Source organism: Urocitellus parryii, chromosome 4 (genome assembly GCF_045843805.1).
Source record: "Urocitellus parryii isolate mUroPar1 chromosome 4, mUroPar1.hap1, whole genome shotgun sequence".
Lineage (NCBI taxonomy): Eukaryota > Metazoa > Chordata > Mammalia > Rodentia > Sciuridae > Urocitellus > Urocitellus parryii.
This window is the reverse complement of record NC_135534.1, coordinates 18,740,455-18,752,001: the sequence shown is the minus strand read 5'-3', so window position 1 is coordinate 18,752,001 and position 11,547 is coordinate 18,740,455. Positions and strand designations below refer to the sequence as shown.

General features: G+C 36.7%; 1 protein-coding gene across 1 annotated transcript; it reads left to right on the top strand.

Annotated features, from left to right (window-relative positions):
• Positions 1-2,288: 2,288 nt before the first annotated feature.
• LOC113177118 (olfactory receptor 4S2-like) lies at positions 2,289-3,242 on the top strand. Its single transcript, XM_026381646.2, has one exon. The coding sequence runs from the start codon at positions 2,289-2,291 to the stop codon at positions 3,240-3,242; it is 954 nt and encodes a 317-aa protein (XP_026237431.2).
• The last annotated feature ends 8,305 nt before the right edge of the window (positions 3,243-11,547 follow it).

Here is an 11,547-nt window from a genome sequence, read left to right as displayed (position 1 = left end):
TCTCTTTAAGGAGAACCGAAGTAGAAGAGAATTTATTGTCAAAGGTACTGTGAAACTGCAGATTTAAGTAGGTAAGAGAACCAGGAAGAATAAAGACTGACTTCTACCAGCTTTTGAATTTAAGGTATCTGGAATTTTGTAGTGCTAACCAACCACAAATCAGTTTCTAGGGTATCACTCTTACTTTAATTTGATCTGCTGTACCCACATTATCTAAGGAGGAGATAGAAAAATAAAGCAAATTCAAGCACTGGAAAATACAGGTGAGATTTTCTTTTTCTATTAAAATGAATACCGAATCTATGTTGGAAAGAGGAATTCATTTAAGCTACTAGATTTTGTACATTTGTAATAAAAATGCAATACACTGCTTTCTGAAGTAAATGGAGAATGAAATTATTAAGATGATGCTAAGTTAAGGCATTTTCTATACATGACTGTGAGATAGGGTGTCATGAGTGCCACAAATAGAAAAATGCCAATCATTTCAAAAGCTATTGTGGTGTCAGGTTTCAAATGCTCAGCAAGTGGAGAAAGGCATCTTTGAGATGTGGGTTAAGGAGAGATAAGATTTCCTCTAGGACCTTGTGTTTTGGATAGTAGAGGGATCTTCCCCAGCTTGTGTGCATGTGCTTGGTTTGTTCTAGAGAACCGAGCAAAACGTGATATTTGCCAAGACTGCTATGCTGTGCATTCAATTTAGGGGCTCTCTCACTGGAGAAATGGCTGTTTTTAAAATCAGTAGAAAAACCAAAGGAGTATGAACATATGAAAGTAGGGAACCCATGCTTAATCCCAAATCTCAATTTTAATGTTACTATTACCATTACTGTTATTACTATCATCATTTTGTCATGCCCCAGAGAAGGCAGCACTGTAATGACTACTGAATCCACTCCACAGATTTGATGGAACACTGACCTGCAATTTCCCCAAAGCTGTAAGTACCAAGCACAACAGAGGTAATGGGTGGGCTCACAGCAATCAATAGTCATGAACACTAAACTCAGCGGATCTGAAGGGCTGTGTTCTCAGTAGCACAGTCTGGAATAAGAGGAACAGTTTATGTCCTTGGCTTGATTTGAGGAAGAACCTAGAAAAACCCTTAAAAATTATTCCATATACATATCTCCACTAAAACATAGCAGTAATCTCTACTAAAGTGCCTGGAACTCCATTACTGAGTGTTCATCTATTTAAATAATACTTTCTCCTCTTCTTAAATTAATTTTAATTATCACTCAATGGTAATCTCTTCCTGAAATATTGAACTCTCCCAAACTGAGAGATCTAATGCAACACTGGAAATATCAGAAGAATACACACACAAAAAAATGTGGACATTAAAGGACTGAATGCTGAGTTTTCTTCCTTTTACTTTGATCCAGTTTAGAAATAAATCGTGTTTTGGTTAATCCATGTTTACCAAGGTGATTTAATTTCATGGTAGAAATAAGTTCTATTGTGATAAGTGATAGATTGAAACTCTGTCATTTCACAAATGAGATAATGGAAGCTCCAGGAAATTAAAAGATATACTTGTGTTACAACAACATCACATCAAAGCCTAATTTGTATAATTTTGTTTCTATGACTTCACACCACATCTGGTGCTTGGGGTCAAATAAGGGGCTATGAAGTCATTTAGATGAGATCCAGATTCATAAGAAGGAGAACCTGCAGAATTCTCTAGGCTCAAGTATTTGAGGACTTATGAGTGGATATTGTGAACAGGTATGGAAATACTCAGCTAAGAAAGTGAGGACATATGTTTTTACTTATGCATCAAAAATAAAGAAAACATTTTCTTGTATACAAATTGGTGTTTCCTCAAACAGATTTTGTTTCAAAATTAGAGTGCCTTTTATAAAATAAAAGCTATTTTTATTAAATTACATTTTTATGTAAATACAAATATCCTGCAATGGACACCACAATTCAGTATAAGTAATATGCATCAATAATAAGTTAAAGAAAACTGAATAGTCAATTTGGAAATAAACTTTAATACATAGTGAAGGAGGAAAGGTATCTGGTAACAAGTGAGACTCAGGGGATTTTTGTTACCTCTCTGGACATTGTTTTACATCTGAAGTGAAAAAATATGATATTATATACAAGTAAGGTAATTGGAAAATATGCAATTTATTTTCAAGTGTGTACACTAATCAGGAGTATCTACCCATTTTTCTGTTTTCAACTATAAGGACTATTCATTTGTTCTAAATTAGAAATAAATGATGATGGTACATTCCATGTGTCCTTCAGGTAATTTGTCTCTGGGGAACATGGCCTCATGGACTCATCCCATGGAAAAAATAAACAATGTAACTGAATTCATCTTCTGGGGCCTTTCTCAGAACCCAGAAGTTGAGGAAGTCTGCTTAGTGCTCTTCTCTTTCTTCTACACAGCTATTCTTCTGGGAAATCTCCTCATTATGCTGACAGTTTGCACGGGCAACCTGCTCAAGTCTCCTATGTATTTCTTTCTCAACTTCTTGTCTTTTGTAGACATTTGTTATTCTTCAGTCACCGCACCCAAGACAATTGTTGACATGTTAGTAAAGAACAAAACTATCTCTTATGCAGGGTGCATGCTGCAGATCTTTGGAGGACATTTCTTTGGTTGTACTGAGATCTTCATCCTTACGGTAATGGCCTATGATCGTTATGTGGCCATCTGCAAACCCTTGCACTATATGACTATTATGGACCGGGAGACCTGCAGTAAAATGTTGTTGGGGTCGTGGGTAGGTGCTTTCATACACTCCATTATCCAAGTGGCTCTGGTAGTCCAGTTACCCTTTTGTGGACCCAATGAGATTGATCACTACTTCTGTGATGTCCACCCTGTGCTGAAACTTGCCTGCACAGACACCTATATTGTTGGTGTTGTTGTGACAGCCAATAGTGGTACCATTAGTCTAGGGAGCTTTGTGATCTTGCTCTTCTCCTATAGTGTTATTCTGGTGACTCTGAGGAAGCAGTCCGCAGAAGGAAGACGCAAAGCTCTGTCCACCTGTGGCTCCCACATCGCAGTGGTCATCATCTTTTTCGGTCCCTGTACTTTTATGTACATGAGGCCTGACACTACCTTCTCAGAGGATAAGATGGTGGCTGTATTTTACACCATTATCACTCCCATGTTGAATCCTCTGATTTACACACTGAGAAATGCAGAAGTAAAAAATGCTATGAAGAAACTGTGGGACAAGAAGGTGTTTTGGACCAGTGGGAAATAGTTGGAAGTAATAATTTAAACTGAATGATTTTATGAATTATCTTAAATTTTCTCCGCTGTGTTTAACCCCTCTGTACAATAAAGACAACCAGGACAAACTCACAGGATTTGAGGAAAAAACAAATAAAAGAATAACATATTTTACAAAGAAAAAGTATGATCATAATTATCCTAATTATTTCAAAATCTGGTAATTTCCTGAAATCTATGCTAGGTTTCCTAGAACTAACAAACTTAAAATTATCATATTCAGTATCATTATTTTCTTCTCCATTTTATGTTTTGTGATATTTTAAAATGAGAACGTTCTAAGAAGTATTACTTAAAGCCATTTCTTTGGTTTTGAACTATGACTGGTGCATTTTAAGCTTATATATTTATAAAATCCATATATATATATATATATATAGATATAGATATATAGATATATATAGATATAGATAGATAGATATAGATATATCATGATTTTAAAATACATAAAAAGCAACACATCAAAGCTAATGTTCTCCTATATAAACTCTTCAAAAGACAGGGAAAACTAAACCAATAAGCCTGGACTGAGAACGGAAGTGTCTGCAGAATGTCAAACAGGTAACTCCTAAGCTGAAAAGACAAAAGATTAGTTTTCATCATTTGGTCTTGGGAAAAATCTTTCCATACTGTGGTGCTCATTGTACCCAAACAGTAAGAAAATTGAACTGATTAAGCTGTGAGAGTCCCCTTTTCAATTGCAACATCTCAGTAGTATTCTCATTCTGGACAATTATTTTTTTCTTGTTTGAATTGACATTTTCTCTGGTGACCCAGTTCTCCTTCCTTCTCCATGAGCCACAGCCTGAAATTTATTTATTTTTTTTAGTAAATATTCATAGCAACAATGGCCTTTGCTATTGTTTCATTGTGTCTTTTCCTGACATCGATTATCCATGCTACTGCCTGTTCTTGGGTTTGTGTCTGTGGCTGGGTGAGAAGTATAAGCATTATTCATGGAAAGGACCATAGTGCTTAATAAATGACTGGTGATCTGGAAGTATCTGCAGAATTAAAAGCAAAAAGATAAAAAAAAAATCCACAAGATGTTTGAATTTGAAATTAAAACCATATTTAGGCATTTTGCTTGAATAATTCAAATTTGTGTTTATTTTCCTACTTTAAATATTCATTTGTTGGGTCTCTAAATTTTGAAAGGAGTTGGTCAATGCTTTACAAACTCATCATTAAAATTACCTTTTATTTTTCATGCACAAATGGAAATTTTAAAAGAATCTTTTCAATTAGGCCACACGTTAAGGGTCTATAAGAATCTACATTTTCGGGGTAAAATGGGAGTTCATAACTCACTTGAATCAAAGTGTGAAATATGATATATCAAGAACTATGTAATGTTTTGAACAACCAACAATGAAAATTTTAAAAAAGGATCTACATTTTAAACAAGTTTCTCTGTGAATTTCTGTGCAGGCAGTGATATGTCAGGAAACAAATTGGGGACCTAGGACTTGATGATTCTTCATGTTGTTAGAATATAAGAGTTCTATGAGTTGATAGAATACAAACAGGTCTTTTGAATGTTTCCCCCTGTGTTATGCAGTCCAGTGAACAGAGAGCTAAATTGAACTATTGGAAAACAGCATAAGAAATAAATATCACACATTTGATAACTTCTGTCTATAATACTCTTTGTTTTATGCCTTTACCCTAAATAATTATTTGTCTGATGTCCCTGGGAAGGTATTAGATGGCATTGTTTTGATTCACAGAGACCAGTAAGTAAAACATATGAAAGATTATTCAAGTTTTCACCAGCCACTTTATAAAGCTATACCTGTTTCTGAAAATTTCTGAGTCAGTCCCTGTGGGAGGAGGTAGGTGGACTTGTGATTCCTGGGAAGAAGATGAAAAAGAATCCTGAAAAGGGCTGGGGATGTGGCTCAAGCGGTAGCGCGCTCGCCTGGCATGCGTGCGGCCCGGTTCGAACCTCAGCACCACATACCAACAAAGATGTTGTGTCCGCCGAGAACTAAAAAATAAATATTAAAAAAAAATCTCTCTCTCTCTTTCTCTCTCTCTCTCTCTCTCTCTCTCTCTCTCTCTCTCTCTCTCTCCCCTCTCTCACTCTCTCTTTAAAAAAAAAAAAAAAAAGAATCCTGAAAACTCAGACTCACCCCAGTTCTGTTGTGTGTTTGTATGTGTGTGTGTGTACCTGGGGCTGATCTCAGGGGCACTCAACCACTGAGCCACATCCCTAGTCCTATCTAGTATTTTACTTAGAGATAGGGTCTCACTGAATTGCTTAGCACCTGCTTTTTCAGAGGTTGGCTTTGAACTCATGATCCTCCTGCCTCAGCCTTCTGAGCCATGGTGATTACAGGTGTGCACCCCTGTGACTGACTTGTCCCAGTTTTTAATCCAGGATCAGAACATCTATATATGGAGGGGATGTGGATTTGAATAGTTTGAAGCTATAATAAAAATTTCACTGATATTTGCAGGTTTTATGTAAACATTAACAAATTGCACCCCAGTAATATCCATTTATTCATTCCTTTTTTTTTCTAACTTCAAAGCATTACACAGGTTGGGAAATTTCCCATGCTGTACATTTACAAACAGTGTTCTTTTGAACACTTATAAAGACTTTAAAAATGAGTGTACAATTCCTCAGTATTTATCCTGAAGAATTAGGCATCTTGCTACCATGCTACATACATGCACATGTTGATAGCAGCACAATTCACAATAGCCAAACTATGGAACCAGCCTAGATGTCCATCAATGGATAAATGGACAAAGAAAATGTGATATATATATGCATACACACACACACACACACACACACACACACACACACTCAGTATTATTCACCCATAAGGAAAAATGAAATTATGGCATTTTCAGGAAAATGGAGAGAACTAGAGAGCATCATGTTTGGTGAAATAAATCAAACTCAGAAAGGAGGTGAAGGGTCTTATGTTTTCTCTCATACGTGGAAGCCAAAGTGGACAAAGGAAAAGAAATGTGTGTATCATGGAATCTACTAAAAATCAAGGGGGGACAAATGGAGGAAAGGTACCTGTAAGGTCAGGCAGCGGCAACCAAAATGAGGCAGATTTTAAAAGGCTGCTGAAGGAGGCTTTATTGAGATTTTGCTACCAGGTGAGACCCTCAGACCAACAGGGTGGGTCTGAGGAGAAGCTCCTGGGGCTGGACTGGACTGGATTTTTATTGAACTTAGGGAAGGAAAGGAGGGATTGGGACAGGAAAAGGGGTTTTTTATACACCCTTGTTCTACTGGGGTTTGTGTGTGGGGAGTGCTGGCTAAGATCCAGGATTGGCCAGGAGACCCTGCTTATTGACAGGTGGTTCTGTCAGCGCCTGATTGGTGGTTCTTTTGAGCAGGTTGGTTGGTGCCTTGTTTCTTGACCACTTCTACAAACCTAACAGGTCCAAGGGGTGAGAGCTAGAGCCAAGGTAAATGGTGGGGAGTAATATTGGACAATTTACGTTTTTATATTGTGTACATGTATGAATATGTAACAATGAATCCCATAATTAGGTACAACTGCAATGCACCAATGAAAATGTGGAAAAAATGAGCGTATAAGTACAATCATTGTGATAAATTTGAAAGTTTGAAAAAATAGATGTTCATCTTCAATTTTCAAAGTTCTAATTACTGAAATACACCACCTAAAGGGTACTAAAATTAAATAAAGAAACATCTAATAGTAATATGCAATTACATTGCATTTTATATTTTAGAAACACATGTTGTTAATTGAACGGTCTGAAATATACAACACACTCATTTTTGGAATTGCTTTCATTTTTCTTTATTGCAATGAAAATCAATGAATGTAAGTAATTAGTACTTCTTCCTACATAGCTGGTTTTTCCTTGAAGATATTTGTTTACTAAAGCAGGACGTAACTGCGGTTCATATACTTTGCTCTGATAATAGTGTTATAGTGCCCATATGTGTGGACTCATGAAGAATGGAATAAGTTGAAGAATGTCAGAGCTAGGAAGGACCAGGAGGTCATGTGATCTACTTCCCTTTTGTAAAATCTCAGAGAAACAAAGCAACAAAAAGAGAGTGGCCAGGGGTCTTCTCTCCTCAAGGTTTGTTACTGTGGGTGACAGCACATCCCATCTTTGTTGTGTTAATGACATTGGTTCTGGATAGGGAACAGGATCAGGTAAAGGGTACCAATTCCAGAGGCTTCAATAACCTTCAGCTTGTCTTGGCCCCACAATCTCTCAGGGCCTTCTTCATGTCTGTATTTCTCAGTGTGTAAATGAGGAGGTTGAGCAAGGGGGATATAGTGGTGTGAACAGAGCAAACACTGTGTCATTGCTGGCAGAATCAACCCTGACATAGTGAAGAACAGGGTCAAGAAAACAAGAAAACCACAGATGAGCCACAGATGAGGAGGATTTGAAGTGGAACTTGGGGAGCAGATCCTCAAGGTGAACAGGGCGATGGTATAAAAAATTACAAAAGCAACAAATGTCAAAAGAGACATCATCCCTGTGGTGGTAATGATTGTCATGTGCAGGAGCCTCATGTCAGCTCAGGCTAGCTTCAGCAAGGGGAACATGTCAAAGAAGTAGTAGTCTTTCAGATGGGGGCTAGTCTCCATGAACATCTGTTAGGAACTTGGACAGAACTGTGGGTTATCACAGTTGGTATGAAGCCACAGGGATTCCCTTGGGGAAAAAATGGTTGAGGAAGTGTTATTCACCAATAATAGCTCGTTATTCACCATAGCTGGTATCCTGGTATTTGGGGGCAAGGGAATACCCAGACATTTGAGGGCTGTCGGATATTATAAGCAACTTATTACAAATAAAAAGAGACCTAACACAAAATCCTTCAGATGAGGTGAAAACTGGTGAAGAATACATTAGGAATTAATATTTGACATAAAACTTCCTCAGAGCATTCTGTGTGTGTGAAAGTTATTACTATTTTTATTTCTCCAATTTTTAAACATATAAATTGAAGAAATCTTTAAAAAATGCTTTTTTTTTTTTTAAATTACAGGAGCTCCTGCAACACCAACAAGAGAAAGTCAGAAGATAAGCCAATTTCAGAAATAAAATCAACCACAAGAGATTTGGAGGATTCAAACTTCCCATACTGATAAAATTCAGTGTATTAAAAAAAAGTTAATCTTCATTTCTTCACTTCTCTGAACATGTATACAAAGACCTTGTTCAAATGATCTCTAAATCTCTCCCAGATCTTAAATTCTGGAACATATTTTTTCTTTCTAGACCCCAGACATAATTGACATCATAATATTCTATAATGGCAATTTTAAGGGATCATGGTTTTGTAGTTGTGTCCTTCTATATCTTGACTGAGAATCAGAAATGATACTGCTGGTTATTTGTGATGAGTCCTGCTCCCTCACTTGTTGAAGTTTGAACATGAGAGAAGCAGCCAAGGCAAGCATATAAAGCAGGGTTTATTTAAAAAGGGGGAACACAGACTTCTCCTGGGAGGGAGAAGGGGGCCATAGCTGGTATCCTGGTACCCCAAGAAGCAAGGGTTCTTTCCTTTTTATATGTCTTAGGCTTCCTTTGTTCTCCTATTTTCTTTCTCTTATCATTCTCCTTCCTGTGTACAGGACTAGGAAATGCTCCTTGGGATGACTGGTGGGAAAAGGTGGGCTAAAGGGGGAAGGGCAGGCTGGCGAAGCACAGGACACATTAATTAACAATCTTACAGCTCCCTGTAGGGAGGGGCAATTACTGGGACAGGTTACCTTAGAACAGGTTGAGCAAGGGCAGGCTCTTCAAAAAAGTAAAGGAAGGGCTCAGAAGGAATTAACATTTGAATCCCTCAGGGAACAGTCTCCAACTTCCTGGGACTCACTGAAAATTGGCCTGACTCATCTGACCTGACTTGATTTACCTATCTATACTGACTGCCTGTCTAATTCTGGCTTCAGAATCAAACCTCATAGAAATAGGGAGGCCCTAAGCACTCACATTTTGAGATTTGTACTGCAATAAATATAACTAAACAATATGAAAAAAATGTGCTTACTATATATTTTAATTATTTAATAACAATGCTTTTAAAGTTAAACAATGTAATGTCCTTACACCATTTACATTGAACTCATCAAAGTTATTATTTGGTGTCCAGGACATCTCAAAGAGATGTCCTTAGTCTTCATCTTTCCTATAACACAATGTCATTATCACATTTAGTCACTATGTTATACAAATGCTCTCCTAAACGTTTTCAAGTTCACTGAAATTCTGTGTCCCTTGACCTTATACCTGAAGGATGTAAAAAAATCACCTCATTTTTAAGTATAAGAGACACAGAACTGATATTTTCTGTTGCTTTATCGCCTGTTATCATTGTCCCCACTAAGAAACTGAATTGAATCTACTCAAAGTATTATTGTTTGTGTGCAGCAGAAACAAAAGTGTTAGGGTAGCAAGGAGTGCATAGCCACAATGTCATGGAGATTTCAGTAATAGTATTTCTTCATAAAAATCACCCAGACATGGCCAGGTGTGGTGGCACTTGCCTGTAATCCCAGCATCTCAGGAGGCTGAGGCATGAGAATTCCAAGTTCCAAGAAAGCCTCAGCATCTTAGCAAGAGCTAAGGGCCGAGGATGTAGATCAGTGGTTAAGTTGCCCAAGTATTTGTTGCTACTCTCCTTAGATCTGCAGACTCAGTGACGCAGTGTAAATGTCCACCCTAAAACACATAGTTTCCACAAAAAACATTTAATTCTCTTTCATGGGCCTCTGGATAAGCTGGAGTTCAGTTGATATAGACTGGGAATGGCTGGGTTTAATTTAAAACTCATAGTGGGCCCAGTAATACTTCATGTACCTTTTATTCCTCATGCATACAATTGCAGAGTTATCTTCCTCTGCTGGTCAAATCAAATACACAGCTGATCACCAAATATGAACTAAATACGTTAAAGCACTGAAATATTTAAGGAAATCTCATTCAGAAACCACAAAGTACTTTAATTCTGGAGACACCAAAAAATGTGATAAATGTATTAGTTTTGTGGATATGTTTATATGAAAAATAGATGAAATGTGAAGGAACATGAAATCTGTTTATACAATCCATTGAGCACTGCTTAGAAATGTATTTACACTTATTTATGCTATTCCAGGGAAAGAAGTATAACAATTAGCAATTAGAAATGGGGGAGACATATTTTCATATTTTTCACTACTAAGAAAACTATTTTTCTGGAAAATGAGAATTTTTGACTTTTTTTTTTTTCATTTAAAGCTTAAAACAAGTCATAATTTCCCATTACTTTACAACAATAGTATAACAACATCAGTCTGGCAGTCAATGCTATGATGGTGTATTAATGGAATAATAATTAATGGAAGTATGATCTTATTGATCATACTTCGTCAAACTGGGGACAGTCCAAATTTTCATTTTAAGAATATCAAAATCCTCAAAGCCAAGTTCAAGTATTCAGATGTTCCATCAACTGTATGAAAACTTCTAGAAACAATTATTCAAAACACAAATATTTGTAAGACCCCTAATTCTAGCTTAATTAGGTCAGAAAAAATTGCAAAGTGATTTTAATCACCAGCCTAGTTTGGTAACTTGATCTAGGGGACATAGAGATCTATTGCCTACAAAGTCTAATCTTGGACCATAACAGTAGATTTGTGTGGTTCTAGAGCATGGTTTTTAAATTTATTATAACTTTTAATCCAGATATCTTTGGACTTTTATCTTTGTTTTTAATTTCATGAGTACACGAACATCAGGTATCAGTCTTGTTTCTTAATATTGTCTTTTTTTAGTTGTTAATATACCTTTATTTTAATGTATTTATATGAGGTGCTGAGAATTGAACCCAGTTCCCCACTCATGCTAGGTAAGCACTCTACAGCTGAGCTACAACCCTCAGGTATCCATGAGTGATAGTTCCACCCCTCTCTCAACCACTAATACAAATGTATGGAGAGGCAGAATGCACTGTTGGATATTATAGTGAAGCAGAGAGACAACTGGAGATACACTAATCCACATATACACAAAAAATCTCAGGTCATGGTTCATGTGAAAGAGAAATCTATCATCAGGGCACAATAATTTAGCATAATAAAAAACATATTTGTCCAGTATAAGTCTTTCTAGAACCACAGGTGGAAATAGGGCAAAAAGCCAAGTCAAAATAAATAAATAAATAGAAGGATGGATAGATAGACAAGTGGATTCAGCAAAACTATTTGATTCAAACTTTCAAAACAAGCATTTCAGCAAATTACATTTACCCTGTT

Excerpts from the sequence above, each read along its gene's own strand:
- LOC113177118 (XM_026381646.2), top strand. The coding sequence starts at position 2,289 with ATGGCCTCATGGACTCATCCCATGGAAAAAATAAACAATGTAACTGAA.